Genomic DNA, 19212 nt, shown 5'->3' on the forward strand with positions numbered 1-19212 from the left:
TCCTATACTGACAAGGGTCAATTCTGTCACCCTGTGGAGGTAATAGTCCCCAAATGGTGCTAGCCCCTGGAGGCTTCACAACTTGTTGACTGTAATTCAGCCCACACTTTTCTATATATACCCCTTCATTAACTCCCTGCAGTAACCCTATCTGTTACTCCTTTCTGTTGGAACCTTAAACATATATTTGTGTATTTTTAAATAAAGCGTATATATGCACGTATGCATGTATGTACGTATATAATTGTATGCTCGTATATAGGAAATATCTGGAAAGATACACACCAAACTGTTAGCAACAGCTTCCACCTGGTAATGGGGATGCAACAGCGTAGGGACAAGGGATAAGAAAAAAGACACCTTTTATTTTATACTCTGTACCATTTGAGTTACTTAAAACAGTAAGTTTGCATACTTTGAAAATAAAAATAATAGTTCTAAATGTAGATCAGAAGCATCAATCAGCCTAATACAAGAAGTTCAGTAAATTCACTGAAAGGATGAAACCTCCCTAAGAAACACTCGGTCACCAAAATTACAGAGAAAAACCCTAAACTTAAACAAAAATTTAATGATAAATACATATTGAAAGATGATTAAATTCTTGTATGATGGCAGCATCCAAGGACTCTCTCCATTCTCATGGCTCCCAGCCCTTCCCTCCAGGCTGCTGGGGTAACTTGAGACCCACTAAGCCAGCGGACTCCTCCACTGAGCGCTCACCCTTGCCATGAAATTCCTGATGAAGGGCCACGTGTTCTCGAATGCTGCGTAGGAGGCAGAGATAGGTGGCCGCTTGGAAATGAAGCTCATGTTGGGCTCTGCACAGCTTCTCACTGGTAACCTAGAAAGTAGCAAGGTCACAGACTTTATTAGCAGCCCAGCCAAGATACATGGCCACAAAGATTTCATAAGCATTCTCTAGAGTGAAAGTAAATGCAGAGAGGAAATATCAACATGTGTATGTGTATACTAATTACATATGTAGAGACACCCTGTAGTTGATTGAGAAAGCTGACCTCCAATTAATTGAAGAGGAATTTTACGCGGAGTATCACTGAAGAGTTTGGGGTCCTCAGATTTTAATACCCAAAAAAAGTTATTTCAACTCCCTTGTCTTGCAAATGTTTTACAAATAAGGAAACTAAAGCCCAGAGAGACTTCAATGGTTGGCCACTGGCAGAGATGGGGAACTATAATCATTAATGTCACCTAAGGAATAAAATATAGAACTTCCTGCTCTTCAAATGAAAGTATACTTTATATATTTCTGACTTTGGTTAATGTGGTATAGGTCTTTCATTTCACTGAAAAGTAAAACCATTTTGTCTGGAAATAATAGCTTTGTCCCCAACAGTAACAAAATGAAGGTTCTATACATAAAAGTAATATGCATATACTTATATTACTTATTCTTTTATTTTTTAAGATTTTATTTGACAGAGAGAGACCACAAGCAGGCAGAGAGGCAGGCAAAGAGAGGAGCAAGCAGGCTCCCCGCTGAGCAGAGAGCCCAATGCAGGGATAGATCCCAGGACCCTGGGATCATGACCTGAGCTGAAGGCAGAGGCTTTAAACCACTGGTGCCACTTAATTATACTTTCTATATACTTATCCATCTGCCAAATCCAGATTCCAATGACCGTAAGTAGCTGGAAACTATATCCTTTCAGAAGATCCCAATGACTCCAAACCTTGTTTTCTCTTCTTCATAATTAATCTCGATTTAGTACACTGTCCTTTACTTGACTAGTTTTGTGTTCTGAGGTTGTGAGCAGAGGGCAGGAAAGGTGAAACAGATGTGTGCATGGCTTCAAGTGACTTGAGGCCCGTGTATATCTAACTGCAGATTAATCTCTGGGCACCAGTGCCTATGCAAACCCCTGTCTTTCACGTTTCTTTATTTGAATATGTAGGGTTAAAATCTGAAAATTAGAAAGTTGTGGTTTAAGATCTGAAGAGCCCACACAGAGATGTGCAGATCACATATGTGAAAATGGCACTCCAACTGCTCGAGAAAAGAATTCATCTTTAATCATTTAACTTTTTATAATTAAAAATTTATGAGCAACCAACACCAGTGTCAAATATCAACAAATGGTAATATCCATGTCTATTATATAAGCCCAACTGATAGGATCTGAAACAGCAATTCTGCACTAGTGTAGGAGAACACAGATTTTGACGCAGCTGAGCTTGAATCATGAGTGAGAAGTGAAGGGTCAACAATATAAACAGAAAGTGGGATGCCGAGGGGGCTTAGTGGGTTGAGTGTCTGCCTTCAGCTCAAGTCTTGATCCCAGGGTCCTCGGACTGAGTCCTGCATCGGGATCCCTGCTCTGTGAGGAGTCGTCTTCTCTCTCTCAAAAATAAATTTTTAAAAGTCTTAAAAAAAAAAAAGTATACACAGTACTAAAAAGAACCAAAAAAGACCAAATGAAAAAGAAAACTCAGGGCGCCTACGTGGCTCAGTCAGGTAAGCACCCGACTCTTGGTTTCAGTTCAGGTCATGATCTCAGAGTCCTGGGATAGAGTGCTGCTCTGTGCGGAAGCCGCTTGAGATCTCTCTCCCTCTCCTGCTTGTCCCATCTTGCTCGCTCTCCAATAAATAAATCTTTAAAAAAAAAAAAAAAGAAAGAAAGAAAACTGTATTTTCTCTAAGGAGAAAGCAGAGGCTCTTCCCTAAATGAACCCCTTCAGTTTAAGAAAAGATAAAGAAAATGAATGTAGATGGTTATTGAGTTAGCTCTGAGCCAGCAGAAACAGAAAGCATCCCCCATAGCCTCATATGCATTCCACAGAATGGTGTTTCTGGAATTTGTGGCATGAATTTCAAATGTATTTCCAAGGAATTTGAAAGCCATTACCAAGCCTCTCTCAAGGGAATAATGTTGCCTCCAGAAAGTGCAACTATAATCATGACACCTTAAAAATCTTAGAATGATGGTGCCTGGGTGGCTCAAATCAGTTAAACATCCACTTCAGCTCAGGTCATGATCCCAGGATCCTGGGATCAAGTCCTGAAATCCGGCTCCCTGCTCAGTGAGGAGTCTGCTTCTCTCTTTTCTCTCTCTCTCCTTCTGCCCCGCAACCCCACCCTTGACTTTCCTCCTGAAATCCCACTACTTCTTTATAGGAGGACCTCCTATTGTTTATTAAGTGCTTTGCTGTAAGGCTCCTCAGTTGGACTGCAAGCTTTGTCTTAAAAGACAGGATTCATGTGCATCTTATTCATAATTTTAGGCAAGTTCCTAAAGTCCCTACCAATTTGGCCTTTTAAAAATTTCTGAATTTTAGAGGTGACTGGGTGGCTCAGTCAGCTAGGCATTAGACTTGGTTTTTCAGCTCAGGTCATGGTTTTGGGGTCCCGGGATCAAGCCCAGTGGCAGCTCCACACTTAGCGTGGAGTCTGCTTGAGACTCTTGCTCTTTCCCTTTTCCTCTGCCACTTGCCCACTCTCTCTCTCTAATAAATCTTAAGAAAAAGGAAAATTTTGAATTTTAGTCCCATGTTGGGCATAGAGTTTACCCACATAAATATATGCCTATTTTTAATTTTTGAATTTTAGTTCTAAAATATTGCACTCTAGGGGCGCCTGGGTGGCTCTTTAAGCCTCTGCCTTCAGCTCGGGTCGTGGTCCCAGGGTCCTGGGATCCAGCCCCGCATCGGGCTCTCTGCTCGGTGGTGAGCCTGCTTCTCCCCTCTCACTCTGCCTGCCTCTCTGCCTACTTGTGATCTCTCTATCAAATAAATAAATAAAATCTTTTTTAAAAAATAAAATAAAATAAAATAAAATATTGCACTCTGACTTCCATGGCTCAAAAGATTGAGCGAGATGCTGGTTCTCCTTTTTCCCCACATTGTTCAAATGACAGTAGGCTACCTACCCTAGAGCGCAAAGTGACTCTCTAACCTATATTTCAGAGATTCCTTTCAACTTCCTTCGAAGCCTGATCCAAAACTCCACAGGCAACAATTAAACGAAAGAACTCTATCTGTGAACGGAGGTTCTAGCTGTTCCTATGCATGTACCCTCACTGGTCAGTGTCCCTGAGCCTCAGTTGTCCCACTTGAAAAATAAAATCGCTTCCACCTGCTCTTGCCTAAGGGGAATATGGAGTGTGGGATTCACAAAGGAATTTCCCAAGGATGGCATCCCATATGTTCAAATTTATCTGCTATGTAAGGAAAAAAATGTATCTGGTCAGATAACCACGTTAATGTTGGGGCAGCACAATCTCATGGCAGGTTTCTAGTTCAGCTCTACAAGGCACCATTTCCTTAAATGGGGTACGGGATACAACAGTGTCTGCCGAGCTACTATTCCTCATCTTATTACAGTTCTCTTTTCTGCATCAAACACTGGTTTTCAGAATAACTACTAGAGGAAGGGCGAGGAGAATGGTGGATAAACGCTGTAGCTAGTAACCCTACACTCTCCAAGTACGTCTCTTCTTTTCCCCCATCTCTCCGACTTCACTGATCTTTCTCCTCCGCACCTGCAGAAGCCCAGCCAATAAAATCCTCGGGACGTCTCCATTCCACGGCCACTTTCCTGTTCGGCTGGTCCTTGGTTAGTTCCTGGGAGACCCGGCCTAGGGCCTGGATCTGTTTGGCCAGAACCCGGGCTGGGTGGGAGGGTCGCTGCCATGAAATGCAGGCGCTGAGCCCCAGTGCTCCCAACCCCTGCCCATACTCCCCACCCACTCCCACCCCCACTCCCACCCCCAGCCCCACTCCCACCCCCAGTGGAAAGGACGCTGGACTCAGGAACCCGACTCAGGCTTCCGTACCCGATGTGCACGGAAAGCTTTCACGAGGTACCGATAGGCCGCGGTGTCGCGATAGGGTCGGCCCGTGGCCTCGTTCATGTAGCGCAATTCCCGTAGAAGACCTCGTAAAGTGCGCGCAGGGGACCCCAGGGCCGCCATTTTCCCGTCCTCGGAGCGCGATGCCCAATGGCGCCCTACGCCCCCTCTAACTCTTCCCCCCCCAGCTCAGCCGCTAAATGGTACAATCGGACGCTGACTACTGGGTCCCCCCCATCGAATGCAGAGTAGTGGAGTATCTCACTTCCCTTCTCTGCGGGGCCTTACTAATCAAACACCGAGTGGCATCCTAAGGAGTTAAGGGAAAAGCAAACGAAAGCCGAGTTTAACTGACTCACAGGGTCCGTAAGAAAAAGCGAGAAAGGCTGGGCTAGGGGAAAGGTTCTTTGCTGACTGCGTCATTTAAAACGTCATTAGCTGACCGCTGAGTCTCGAGAATAAGTGCGCCTGGTGGGAGTGGGTGCTGATTTTAAACATAACACGAAAGATACGTTTTGGTACCTAGAGGGGATAGCAGAATTCAAAGTACTGACTTCCCAGAAATCTCACGGCACTATACGACTCGGAAGAAGGAAATGGGAATATTCTTATTCTCTCAAACTGTAGCCCATCACCTAGGAAAACCACACATATCCTTCCCATTTTTAAGAAAGTAAAATTAAGTTAGCATATTTCGATGTAGTTCTCTAAAAACGGTAAAAGTTATTTTGAGGACGAAAAGCTAACCACCCCAGATGGGACTCGAACCCACAATCCCTGGCTTAGGAGGCCAATGCCTTATCCATTAGGCCACTGGGGCTTCTGTGAACGAGTTGCTCCAGCAACGTATTCAATTCTTTTTTCCTCTTTGGTACGTCATCGTTATCTAGGACGCCTTTTAACCTATCCTAAGACACCACACCTAGTACCAACATGAGGGGTGAGGCATGCTGGGAGTTGTAGTTCAGCGAACAAGAGCCCGCGTTCCAGCTCCAAAGGCTTTACCCTCGAAACAGCACCGCGGAGCCGGACGGAGAACGGGCGCGCGCACGGTTTTGCGTCCGCGTTTGCCTGCTCCGTACCCCTGCGCCTGCGCAAAAGTGGGCAAGCGATGTCGCGGAGCAGAGCGCGCTGGGTACACTGGTCGAAGCTCGGAGACTCGCCCTCTGAGCTTCTCCGGCGTCGGATTTTTACCGGAAACAGGCGGCCCCTTCCGGTGTTGCGGCTTTCCGGATTTCGCTTGCCCCCAACACGCCGTTAGGTGGCGTCCGCATCGGTCACTTTCTGTTTCCGGTTGAAGCGCTGAGGCCATTTCCGCAAAGCCATTGGCGAGTAGGGGACGTGTGTGTTACGTTTAGAGTTGCCGGGTGTAAGATAAACGTGGGACAGCGGGGATTTATTAATTCGCTGGAAATTAGCTAATCCGAAATAATTAGGACCTCTTTTTTCCGGCTCTGGTCCTAATTGTGCAGCTTGGGCAAGTCACCTCTCATTATCAGCAACCTTAACTCCTCTTTTAAAATCTCGCAGTGGCTCCCTCCTGCCCCTGAAACTTTCGGACCCTTTCCTGTGTCGTAACCGTCATCTCTCCTCGTTTCCTCACGCCTTTGCGCCTGGTACCCCAGCTTCTCTCGTTGTCTTTCCTCCATTCCTGTTGCTCTCTCCGCCGGAGGTTGAACCATTTTGTGTTAACATTCCTATTTACCTTTTGGGCTTCCAGTTTTCCTCGTTTTCAAGTCTAGGTCAGGAACTGCCCTAGGCCTTTGTGGGTAGTATGGTCAAGTTAAAACCTCCGCGCTTCTGGAGGGTCTCTAGATGACGTGTGAATCGCACCTCTTACACATAGGATACCTGTGTCTCCTCTCCAAGAAGCAACTGGTCAGATTCCTGAAGTCCCACTTTTTTTTTTTCTTCCTTTTCCAAGATTTTATTCATTCATTTGAAGGAGAGCGTGGAGGGAAGGGGGCAGAGGAAGAGGGAGAAGCAGGCTCCCCGCTGAGCAGGAAGCCTGACTGGGGGGATTGATCCCAGCCCCTGAGATAATGAATTCCCACTTTTTTTTTTTTTTTTTTTAAGATTTATTTATTTGACAGAGAGAAATCACAAGTAGACAGAGAGGCAGCCAGAGAGAAGCTGGCTCCCTGCTGAGCAGAGAGCCGGATGCGGGACTCGATCCGAGGACCCTGAGATCAAGACCACTGAGCCACCCAGGCGCCCCTGAATTCCCATTTCTAACAGCTCCCTCCTCTTGGGTCCTTGTCAGGGTTTCAGGGTTCACCAGATTTAGCTGTGGCCAGTTTCGAGGGAACAGTTCATAATCCGGCTAGAATCCTGACACTTACAGCATGAACATAGGAGGAGACCAGACTAGAATGACTTAATATGAATGAATTAGGGTTTGGGGAGAATGTTATCAGTTATTCATTTCTTAATATTGTTAACTAGAAAACCACAGGCTGAAAATGGCCTCACTTAGATTAAGGCCCCAAGTCAGTAAACCAAGAATTAACACTTAACCTGACTGCAGTTAGAAACCCTCAGAAATTGAACCTATGGGGCACCTGGGTGGCTCAGTGGGTTAAGCCTCTGCCTTTGGCTCAGGTCATGATCTCAGGGTCTTTGAATCCAGCCCCACATCAGGCTCCCTGCACAGTGGGAAGCCTGCTTCCCCCCTCTCTCTCTGCCTCGCTCTCTGCCTACTTGTGATCTCTCTCTCTGTGTTAAATAAATTTGAAAAGAAAGAAGAAAGAAAAGGAATTGAACCTATAACCAGTCAGTATGGAAATTTACTGGTCAGCACTAGGAAATTGATAGACTCCTTCCATTACCCTCAGGAAGGCAGCATTGCTTAAAACAATGGATTCTTAGCTAATAATTCCCTTTTTGTAACTATTTCTATCTTTAAAAAGCCTTTCGTTTTCTGTAGCCCTTTGGAGCTCCCCTATACTTGCTGGATGGGATGCTACCTGTTTTATGACTTGATTAATAAAGCCAATTAAATCTTTCAAATTTAGTCAGCTGAATATTTGTTATTAAACTATAAATTTGTTTAACCAGCTAAGATATAGCAAATTTAAGCCAGCTCTGAGGAAGTGGAAGAATTTATTGGAAATAGGCCTTCTATAACTTTATATGTTGTGGTACAGAGTAATTACTAATTCTCAATTCCTTTTTACTAAATGGCCAAGAGGCCCTTTTCTTCTGCTCTAAGCCATTCTTACACAAAGAGTAAATAATCATGAAATGTTAGCTATTTGTAGCCACTAGCCTCCAAAGATGGGCTTCCAAGAGTCTTCTCTTTTTATACATAATTTGCTCCTAACATCAAGAGGTGAAGCTTGGGATGCCTGGGTGGCTCAGTGGGTTGTGTCTGCCTTCTGCTCAGGTCACGATCTCCTGGGATCGAGTCCTGCATTGGGCTCCCTGCAAGGCTTCTCCTTCTGGCTGCTGCTCCCCCTACTTGTGTGCTCACACTCTCTCTCTCTGACAAATAAACAGATAAAATCTAAAAAAAAAAAAAAAAAAAAAAATTTCACCAGTTTAAAAAAAAGAGGTAAAGCTTATTTACCATCCCACCCACCCCTCCCCCTCTTGAATCTGAGCTGGCCTTCTGATTAGCTTTGACCAACAGAATACAGCAGAAGTGAAATTCTAGGCCATCTATCCAAGACCAGGCCTTAAAACTAGCAACTTTCACTTCTGCGTCTTGTCTAGCTACCAGGCTGCAAGATCCCCAAGGCCTGTGGAGGAGTACTGAGATAGCACCAAGTGAGCTCTCTGCTGAGTTTTTTTGTTTTTGTTTTAGATTTTATTTATTTGAGAGAGCGAGCATGAGAAGGGGGAGGGTCAGAGAGAGAAGCATACTCCCTGCCGAGCAAGGAGCCTGATGTGGGACTGAATCCTGGGACTCCAGGCTCATGACCTGAGCCAAAAGCAGTTGCTTAACTAACTGAGCCACCCAGGCACCCCAAGAAAGGCATGTGTAAACCATCTTGAATTTCCTAATCCAGCAGCACTTGCAAAGACCACAGTCTCTGCCAGATAGAGCAGAGACTTGCCCAGCTAAGCCCCGTTAACTCCAAGAATCATTAAAGGTGATAAGAGGCTGTTGTTTGGGAATGATTCCGCTAAGTTTTGAAAGTACTCTGTAACAACAAAACAGCAAATCAGTCTGAAAAAGTTTGTGGGAACAATTTAGCCAAATTTCTCAGTTTTGCAGCTTTGGAAAGTCTTTAGGTTCCTAATTGCAAGGCTACAAACTCAAAACCCTACAGCAGAGACCAGGCGGGTAATACAAATGTAAAACTGGCCAGATGGGTTCCTACATCCTGCAAAGGAGCTAGCTGCTTTTCAGCTCAATCTCTGTTGCAAAGTAGGAAAGTGTTGCCAGAGCCACTGACTTTTCAATAATTGTAAATCCAGCTTTTTTTTTTTTATTTTAAAGATTTTATTTATTTATTTGACAGAGAGAAATCACAAGTAGATGGAGAGGCAGGCAGAGAGAGAGAGGGAAGCAGGCTTCTCCGCTGAGCAGAGAGCCCGATGCGGGACTCGATCCCAGGACTCTGAGATCATGACCTGAGCCGAAGGCAGCGGCTTAACCCACTGAGCCACCCAGGCGCCCCTAAATCCAGCATTTTTATGAAATGCCCTAACTCTTAAATGTTACTGATCATGTTTAAAAAGTTTATCAAATAAAACCCTTCTGTTGGCCTTATATAACCTAGGATTGCAAGTGTGTGAATGATGACATCCCGGAGCACTTTACAGGCAATGTTTCACTTGACCTTCACCACAATCCTATGAGATAGTATCTCATTTTATCCACTTACAAATGTGGGAACAATCTCAGAATAGTTTCGTGGTTTAGTCAGCATGATCAACTGTCTGTGGAAAGCTGGTGTTTGGCTCCAGGCAATCTAACACCAAAGCGTATTTTTAAAAATATATTTTTTAAGTTATAGCAAAAAATGGATTTTTAGGGGCGCCTGGGTGGCTCAGTGGGTTAAGCCGCTGCCTTCGGCTCAGGTCATGATCTCAGGGTCCTGGGATCGAGTCCCGCGTCGGGCTCTCTGCTCAGCAGGGAGCCTGTTTCCTCCTCTCTCTCTCTGCCTGCCTCTCTGCCTACTTGTGATCTCTCTCTCTGTCAAATAAATAAATAAAAAATCTTTAAAAAAAAAAAAATGGATTTTTATTAAAACGATGCAGGGTAATTTTCAGAATTTCCTGATAAGGCCAGAGACCAGACTTAGAAGCCACACAGACAAAGATCTCACCCAGAATCCTGCTTCCGATCCGATCCAGTGAAAACAACTGCTATAATAGCTTGCAAGTCAGACACAATGACAGTGGACAGGAACTGGGTGCCAGGACACCAGAGCTGCTGCTCCAGGACACTGGCTATAGCCTGTGGTTTTTGTGCTTTTACTTGGACTACAACAGATAACATCTTTACCTAAGCGCCACATTCTGGGTGAGGACTTCTCATTAGCATGGCCTGGATCCTATTCCTAGGTTTTGGTCAAGGGTGGTTGGGAAAGCAACTATTTGATCACACGGTGAATTTTTATTAAGCATCTGCTATGAGTCAAGCACTCTTCTAGATGCTAGGGAAGCAAAAGCAAACAAAAGTGAAACTTCCATACTCGTGAAGTTTCCATTCAGAAAGAGACAGTAATCAGATCAAACATCAAATTTATCAACCAGTGGTGAGTTCTACGGAGAAAAGGAAAGTTCAGGGCAGCAGATTGCAACCTCCTGCTTCATATACATTCAGGGTTGTCTTTGCCGATTTGGTGACATTTGGGCAGAGATCCAGCTGATGGAAGGATCCAGTGTCTTGAGCCTGTGTGTGTGCATATGTCAGGGTGGGACAGTGGCTGTACATTTAAGTAGAAATACCCAGTCTCCACTCTCCCAACAATCACAAGACCACCATTCTGTCCTTCAAGCCCCATAAGGGAAGAGGAGGTGCTCTGGGACAAGTGTTCTATGCTCAGTGAAACTGAGGGAACAGACCCAGAGGATTCAGTCTTAACTCTCCAACTACAGCAGTTACTTAGCGACCTGGCCAGTCACATGGGAATCTGGGGGAGTTTTTGGTGGGAAAGCGCCAGGACTAATGAAAGAGGGCATATCTAAGAGAATATACACGTGAAGGCCCTGGTTCCATCCCTTGTGACACTCTAGATGTGTGTCTGAAAGCGGTGATCTCATTTTTTAATGAGGATAATTTCATTATTTACTCACTTAAACTCTACACCCAACATGGGGCTTGAGCTCACTGACCGAGCCAGACAGATGCCCCCCTAAACTTTTTTGATTAGGTGGCCAGTGGTAAAAATCTTGCATCTACCCCATAAGTGTTTGCATTTATTTTTAAACTATATACATGCACTACTGAGACATAGAGTACATATGTTAAAAATATGCACAAAATAGAATTAAAAGGCTGTTTTTAAAAATGAAATACACAACAGTTGGAAAATATTTTTATTTTATTTACTAACGGTAAAAAAAAAAAGTCCTACGTTCTCTCAGCAAAGAAAGAGTAGTGTTTATTTTATTGAAAACAATGTAACTCAGTACTTTTCAGTATTTTGAAAATGTTGGTTTAACACATCATTTAGGGCAACAGAATCACATAGTGATAAGTATTTCTAAAGACCAATTTTCAAATTTCTCTCTTCATCGCATACGTTTCTTTAAAAAAAAAAAAAGCAGTTAATACCTCTTTTGTAGCTTTAAAAAGTGACTTCTAACTTAAGGGACCCATTCAGCTTCATTTCCTTCACAATACCAGCTACTAGACGCTGTGACCATCAGGGGTCCATCAGCAAGAGAGAGCCCGCTGCAGACCTTCCAAGCAAACAGGGCATTAAGAAGCTTAGGGCATGTTTAGGAGGACTGGACGAGTTTTGGGAAGTTGCCACCACGGTTCAGCAGGTCTAAGCAGTTACTAGGAGGTTGGGGCGGTCACCCAGGTCAGAAAAATGCAAGGAACCCCCACTGCTGATCAGATCTGCCCCAGTCGCCAACATGAGGGCTCACAGATCAACTAGACCCTAGAGGAGAACTTGAAGTCTACCGTGACCTACCCATTTTGCTAGGTGCTGCCAAAGAAAAAAGTAATACCACTTTTTCCTCCCACCTACAAAAATCTCACCTGCATATACCAGCAGAAAGAAAGTACATCCAGAACCTTGAAGGCAAAGGAGTATGGGAGGCATCATTCCCATAATTCCGGTCCCTGGACCACGGAGAGCGAGAGCCACACACACAGCTGCGGGGGTGAATGCTGGCTAACAAAAGACTGGGGACCCCGCAGGAGCGTCCCCCCGATCGTGTCTCATCCTCACGGAAAAGGAAGGCAATTAAGAAACACTTGCCTCTCTTGTAAAAGAAAAATAGCAATTAATTTTTCAGTTGTAAAACTCCTGTGAATACTTCCCAACAAGATAATCACTGTCTCTTGGCAGTTTATAGGATTTTCACGGCTACTTTGCATTACATAGTAATGTCTTCTGTTGAAAGGTATTACTTTTCATCACGTTAACCTAACCAATCACCTCCTGTCGCCTACAAACTGCAGTATGTTGTAAAAGAAGTAAGTGGGACTATGAACAAGCAAGCCGACATGCTCGATGCAGGCAGAGCGCAGCGATCTATTCCTCTCCCCACCGTGGCTCGCAAACCTCCTGGCTGAATTCCTCCTCGCCAGCATAAAATTGTGATGGTTCACGCAGCTATTCCAAGAGCTAACAGGACGATTAGCTGTTTTTCTTTGGTTTTAAGAAAATCCAGGCTGTATGACATTTAAAATTCCAAACTTCACCCATAGAACTTCTCCCCGTTGTCGGCTGCGGCTGCCCCGGGCCAAGAAGGGTGGAGGACACGGCCAGCTTCTCCGTCTCCCTGATCTGCTCTTTGCTCCTCACACACGGCCTGTTTGTGGAACAAGCTAGACTTGTCAGGGGTCAAGAGACAGCCACTTTATGCTCTCAAGAGCGCCCCTACAAGCCTGCTGTGATGCTTTGTTTTTTCCTTCTGCCTGGATGACAGCTCCGGCTTTTCCAGCCTCTGCAAAAGAGACCAGCCTCCCCTCGTCATTTCAGAAATAGCCTCTCTTCCTGGGCATTGGCAAGTCTCACCCAGTCATCTAGTAAAACTTCAAATGTCAGTTAATTTCCAACTTCTCCCCTTCCCCAGCATGGCCCATCTGAGGGAGGGCGGGGGTCACGGTCAGCGCCATTCTGATTTGCCACACACACTTCCTCTTCCCAGCGGTGGCTGTTCTGGGCCTGCTGTCCCTACTCAAGTGGCAGACCTGCCATCTGGTGCTAGTGTCCTCTGGGAGGAGCTTTCCTCACACGTGCTTCCTCCTGGGTTCTCCAGACTCTATCCAACCCCACCATCTCTCACCTGAAGTTCCTCTGTAGGCCACACCTTCTCTAGTTACTCGGATTCCTACCCCAGGCTCCCCGCCATTGATGTCATCTCCAGCCTCCAGAGGTTCCCTTCAGCTGGATTCCTTCTTAAAATGAGCGAACTTCACTCCTTTCTTGAGAACTACATCAGGCCCACAGGAACTCAGCAGCTTTGGGCGTGCAAGCCATTCCATTCTGAACCCAGGCTCGTCTTCTCAAGGAGCTGGCCACCGACGGGTTGTCTTTAGGCTTTTAGGAGGGAGTCAGACACCGGTCCCTGTGTCCCTCAGACTCCACAGGATGTGTCAAGCTCTTCAAACGGTCCTCTTGAAGTGCCCCCTCATTTGGCACGAGGCAAAGAGGAAGCAGCCCCACCCTTTCCTGGTTGGGGAGACTTCGGGAAACATCCAGCATACTGACAAGGATGTCCACAGAAATCCTCTTACATTCTCTTACATCTCCTGGGGTGGATGCCGAGCTAATCCTTCCCAATAGTGAGCTAGTGCTTCCCAGGATCCATTTCACAGTCTCTTAGCACGGGCGGCATAGGTGACCTAGCTCCTCCTCTCTTTAGAATGTGGACAGACTTGGCGCCTACTGTTTTGTTCTCAGCCTTTGGGGTTTCTGGTGAAACTGACACAGAAAGAGTCCTATTTTAGTAAGTGAAGTGGCTATGGTCAACCCCTCCTCCTCATGGAACGCCTGTCCTCTCCTCAGGAGACCTGATGCACTGGGGGTGACAGACAACAGTCTGACTTATGAACTGGGCTGTGAAGGTACAGTTAATAGAGAATTAAATACTAAAGAGCATATATAATTTTATATTAAATATTAATACGTACATATTACATATTTACATATAAACTATTTTATACAAAATATTTATAGGATTTTGTTTTTGACGTTATGAAAGATGAGATGTGCAGAGACTTCTCTAAATATAAAACACCATAAGCGCTGGGTGAGATTTTAACAAATACACACACACAAAAAACACTTTTTCAAAGCGTGACAGAGCTGACAGTAAAGGAGTCAGAATAGCCAGAGATGGCAAAGGAAGAGGAATAGGAGAGTGAGTATGAAGCAGCATTTGCCCTGAAGAGATCTGTTGATTCCCTGATGGCCTAGAGTCTGGATTTCAATTTGCCATAGGCCATCAGAAGCAAAGAAGGCCTCAGACTAGCATGGGAAAGGTCAGATCAAAAAGTCTTAAAAATTGGGGCACCAATTTTGTTTGGCTCAGGTCATGATCTCAAGGTCCTGGAATGGAGTCCTGTGTGAGGCTCCCTGCTCAGTGGGGAGCCTGCCCCTCCATACCCCTCCCCCAACCCTTCCCCCATCTCCTCCCTCTGCTTCTGCTCTCTCTCTAATAAATAAATAAAATATTTTTTTAAATGAATTATTAAAAAACTCTTACAAAATGATGGAACCCCCAACATTGACCTCATTGGTGGGAATGAAAAAAATATCCCTGATCTCACTAAGAAGAGACTTTTGTGTTTTTGTTTTTGTTTTTTAAGATTTTATTTTATTATTTTTTTTTAAAGATTTTTATTTATTTATTTGACAGACAGAGATCATTCACAGGCAGAGAGGCAGGCAGAGAGAGAGAGGGAAGCGGACTCCTTGCGGAGCAGAGGGCCCGATGTGGGGCTCGATCCCAGGACCCTGGGATCATGACCTGAGCTGCAGGCAGAGGCTTTAACCCACTGAGCCACCCAGGTGCCCCAAGATTTTATTTTTTAAGTCATCTCTACACTCACCCAACATGGGGCTTAAACTCACAACCCTGAAACTGAGAGTCACATGCTCTACCAGGCAGACACCCCGAGACCTTTCTGTCTTAGTCTCAGCTCAGGGTAGGCTAGCAGGGTGGAGAACCTTCTGTAAGAGTTCCTAACCAAAAGCAATAACCTGTCACATGCTTTAGTGGCTGAAATTCATCCTGTCTCTGAGGCCCTGAAATCCTTAAGCTAACGCTTAGTTTGGTGTGGTCCTTGGTTGGTAATGTTCCTAGGAGCGAGGAAAAAGCAAACTCAAATACTCTTTAGAGGGACATACTTTAAACCTAGGCCTCAAAGAATGCCCATAGATGAAGCTAAAAAGTGCAGAGATATATAATAAAAAATCACTGAACACAAAGATAAGCCACTGTGAACAAGTTAGCAGAAAACAATAACAAGACTGGACCTACAGTTTGGGTCAAGATCTGACTCTGGTGCTTGGGACTTGGCCTTGAGAAATGCCCTCTGAGGCTCCCATCCTGGTTCTTAAAAGCACATGCTAGGGCCCCACCTTGGCCTCTGTCCTTAGTATACATTCCCAGCTAAGAAAGCTGTTTATAAACCCTGGAAAAAACAACCTCACAAGTGAAAATAATCAGATATTTGAGGAGTAGAGTCACACCAAGAGAGACAATAACTGGAACAAACTGTACTAGACAAACCAGAATGGAACAAATCAAGAATTTAAGATAGCATAGTAAAGATCCTTCCTGAGATAGGAGGACAATAATGACAAATAAGCAGCTCTAGAGAACCAAATGGAAATACTGGGTATGATATATGTAATAGTGAATAAACCGGATAGATTGGATAAAAACAAGAACAGCTACATAGCTGAAAAATGAATAATGGTCCAGATCAGCTCAAGGAATTTTCCCAGAAGGTACTAGAAAGAGATGGGGAATATGAAAGAACATTGAAGAAATGATGATGTAAATATCTGTACAATATGTGTTCCAGAAAGAGAGAAAATAGATTTAGGGAAGAAAATATTTACAGAAATCATAAGAGCTTTCAAAAATTAAAGATAAAAAAGATTCTAATACATAGGTCTCATGGAGCACCAAACAGAATAAATATGGCAAAACTAAATTTTGACACATTATAGTGAAATTAAAGAACACCAAAGACAAAAACAAAGTTCTAAAAGAAGGAGCAGATAGTCCACCAAAGAGTAAGAATTTGATTGACATTAGTTTTTCTAACAAACACTGGAGACAAAAAAGCAATCGAGTCATATTTTCTAAATGTTGAAGGAAAATAACTTAGAATATTATATCCAGCTAAACTAGTCTATAAATGTGAGGAGGTAAAAATGGTAAGTTCAAACATGCAAGGCCTGAGAAAGGTTACAGTACAAAGTCACAAAGTTTGGAAACTCTCCTTGAAGAAGTACTTTTATTCTTAATATACTTAGCTATCTACTATAATTATACCAATATACTAAGTACTTAATAAGCACTTGAAAATATACTCAACACCACGAGTCATTAGGGAAATGCATATCAAAAGGATGAGTTTCACTTTATACCTACTGCAATAGCCCTCATAAAAAAAATGGAAAATAACAAGTGTTGACAAGCACACAGAGAAATTTAAGCTCTTCTATATTGTTAGTAGAAATGCAAAATGTTTCAGCTACTGTGGGAAATAGTTTTGTGGTTCCTCAAAAAGTTAAACAGAGAGTTTCCATATGGCCCAGCAGTTCCACACCTAATCAGATATTATTAGTACATACCTAAGAGAAGTGAAAACATACATCCACACAAAAACTTGTACAGTAGTCCCCTTGACCCACAATTTCAGTTACCCATGGTCAGCCATGGTCTGGAAGCAGATGATCTCCCTTCCGACAGCGTTAGAAGGTGGGTGGTAGCCTAATGCTACATCATAATGCATATGTCATTCACCTGCCTTCATCTCATCATGTAGGCATTTTGTAGGCAAGGGTGAGTACAATACAAGAAGATATTTTGAGAGGAAGAGACAACATTCACATAATTTCTATCACAGTATATTATTATAATTGTTTTATTTTATTCATTATTATTGATAATCTCTTATTGTGCATAATTTATAAATTAACCTTTATCTTAAGTATGTATGATAGGAACATAGTATATGTAGGGCTCAGTACTAAAAGTGGTTTCAGGCATCCACTGGGAGTCTTGGAACATATACCACTTGGATAAGGGGGAACTACGGTACAAAAATGTTTATAGCAGCATTATTCATCCTATCCAAAATATGCAAATGGCCTCGGTGTCTATCAGCTGATAAATGGATAAATAGAAATGTGATATATTCATACAATGGAATATTATTCAGAATATAGATACCTGGGATATCAAACAACAATCGGGCAAACACATCATAAAGAAAAATGAGAGACATTATATATTGGTGGAAAAAACAGTAAATCAAAAAGATATAACCGTAATGAACATGGATGTACCCAATAAAATTCATGGTTTCCTGAAAAATTAGACTGAAGAAGATTGAATAAGACTGGCAAGACTTAAGGAGAAAAAGGGAGTGATGCTTATAAACAAAACCAAGAATGAAAGAGGAAATCAAGGATACATTAAAGATTATAAGAATAAAAAAATTATGAATACATTTCTAAGAAATTTTCTGGAGGAGTAGATCATGTTATTGGTCTTATAGGGAAAGCACCTGATATAATCCAACTCATACCTATGACCAACATTCCCAGAAAATTAGGAATAGGAATTTTTTTTTTTAAAGATTTTATTTATTTATTTGACAGAGAGAGAGAGATCACAAGCAGGCAGAGAGGCAGGCAGAGAGAGAGAGAAGGAAGCAGGCTCCCAGCTGAGCAGAGAGCCCGATGTGGGGCTCGATCCCAGGACCCTGCGATCATGACCTGAGCTGAAGGCAGCGGCTCAACCCACTGAGCCACCCAGGCGCCCCAGGAATAGGAATTTTTTAAGGGCTCTTTAGGAATTGTTGTAGCGATTTTTAGGATTTTTTTAAAAAAATATTTTATTTATTTATTTATTTATTTATTTATCAGAGAGGGAGAGAGAGAGAGAGAGAGCACAAGCAGGGGGAGGTGGCAGGCAGAGGGAGAAGCAGACTCCCTGCCAAGCAAGGAACCCCATTGGGACTTGATCCCCAGGACCCTGGGATCATGATCTGGGCTGAAGGCAGACACTTAACCAGCTAAACCACCCAGGCATCCCAGAATAGAACTTTAACTTCATAAAAACTATATACGAAAAATCTAGAATAAACACCACACTTAACGGAGAAAATAGAGGTAAGGAACAAAGATGTCACTGTTTTCTTTTTTTAGATGTTGCTTTTACCACTACTCTTTAACACTGTATTGAAGGGCCAGTGTAATGATCTAAGATAAGACAAAAGTGAAAGAAGTGGGAGAGGAAATTATACTGCCCCCTCCCCCTAGCTTATCTATCTATGTATCTATGTATCTATCTATTTAAGCAATCTCTACACCCAATATGGGGCTTGAATTCACAACCTAGAAATCAAGAATTGTTCGCTCTATTGACTGAGCCAGCTAGGCACCCCCTGTCATTTTTTGTAGATGATATGATCATCTCCATTGAAAAGCTAATAAAATAATCACGAGTTATTTGAATTAGAGAGTTTAGCAACGTTGTTGAACACAAACTCAACTTTCAGAAATCAGTAGCATTCCCTGATACTAGTGAACACTATTAGAGTGTATAATGGAGAATAGCGTGCCATTCATAAAAGCAATTGTAGAGTACCCAGAATCAATGCATGAACAATACCTCTATAGATCAAACTTAAAACTATAAAGTTAATAGAAGAAAGTGTAAGAGGAGATCTTTGTGACCCAAGGGTAGGGAAGTATCTCCTAACAAACCCCTCGACACATATCTGTAGAAAAATGGATCAATTTGACCATTAAAAATAAAGATTTTCGGTTTCCGCTTGGCGCCGGCTGGAAGATTGACTCTTGAGTGTTGTGAGAGGTCAGATTTGCTGTCAGACATGGCCCACGGACATGGGCATGAACATGGCCATAGTAAACTGGAACTTCCAGATTACAGACAATGGAAGATAGAAGGGACGCCATTAGAAACTGTCCAGGAGAGGCTGGCTGCACGAGGGCTAAGGGACCCATGGGGCCGCAATGAAGCTTGGAGATACATGGGTGGCTTTGCACACAATGTTTCC

At 43.4% G+C, this 19212-nt stretch overlaps 3 protein-coding genes and 1 non-coding gene across 4 annotated transcripts in view; 1 reads left to right on the forward strand and 3 right to left on the reverse strand.

Moving 5' to 3' along the window:
- Positions 1–345: 345 nt before the first annotated feature.
- FMC1 (formation of mitochondrial complex V assembly factor 1 homolog) lies at positions 346–5043 on the reverse strand. Its single transcript, XM_059396309.1, has 2 exons — positions 4794–5043; positions 346–844 (listed from the first exon to the last, which is right to left on the reverse strand). The coding sequence occupies exons 1-2, from the start codon at positions 4929–4931 to the stop codon at positions 641–643; spliced, it is 342 nt and encodes a 113-aa protein (XP_059252292.1). The 5' UTR covers positions 4932–5043; the 3' UTR covers positions 346–640.
- A 512-nt stretch (positions 5044–5555) lies between these two features.
- Positions 5556–5628, reverse strand: TRNAR-CCU (transfer RNA arginine (anticodon CCU)). Its single transcript has one exon. It is a non-coding gene; the product is annotated as a tRNA-Arg (tRNA).
- A 5669-nt stretch (positions 5629–11297) lies between these two features.
- Positions 11298–19212, reverse strand: part of UBN2 (ubinuclein 2) — a 99406-nt gene continuing 91491 nt past the window's right edge. Inside the window, exon 15 of the mRNA XM_059396312.1 lies at positions 11298–13867. Within this exon, the coding sequence (XP_059252295.1) occupies positions 13829–13867 (39 nt within the window). The 3' untranslated portion in view covers positions 11298–13828. The remainder of the gene's footprint in view (positions 13868–19212) is intronic.
- LOC132015243 (NADH dehydrogenase [ubiquinone] 1 beta subcomplex subunit 3-like) overlaps positions 18961–19212 on the forward strand; it is a 2407-nt gene continuing 2155 nt past the window's right edge. Inside the window, exon 1 of the mRNA XM_059395842.1 lies at positions 18961–19206. Coding sequence (XP_059251825.1) covers positions 19027–19206 — 180 coding nt within the window. The 5' untranslated portion in view covers positions 18961–19026. The remainder of the gene's footprint in view (positions 19207–19212) is intronic.

This window comes from Mustela nigripes, chromosome 4 (genome assembly GCF_022355385.1).
Source record: "Mustela nigripes isolate SB6536 chromosome 4, MUSNIG.SB6536, whole genome shotgun sequence".
NCBI classification, from domain to species: domain Eukaryota; kingdom Metazoa; phylum Chordata; class Mammalia; order Carnivora; family Mustelidae; genus Mustela; species Mustela nigripes.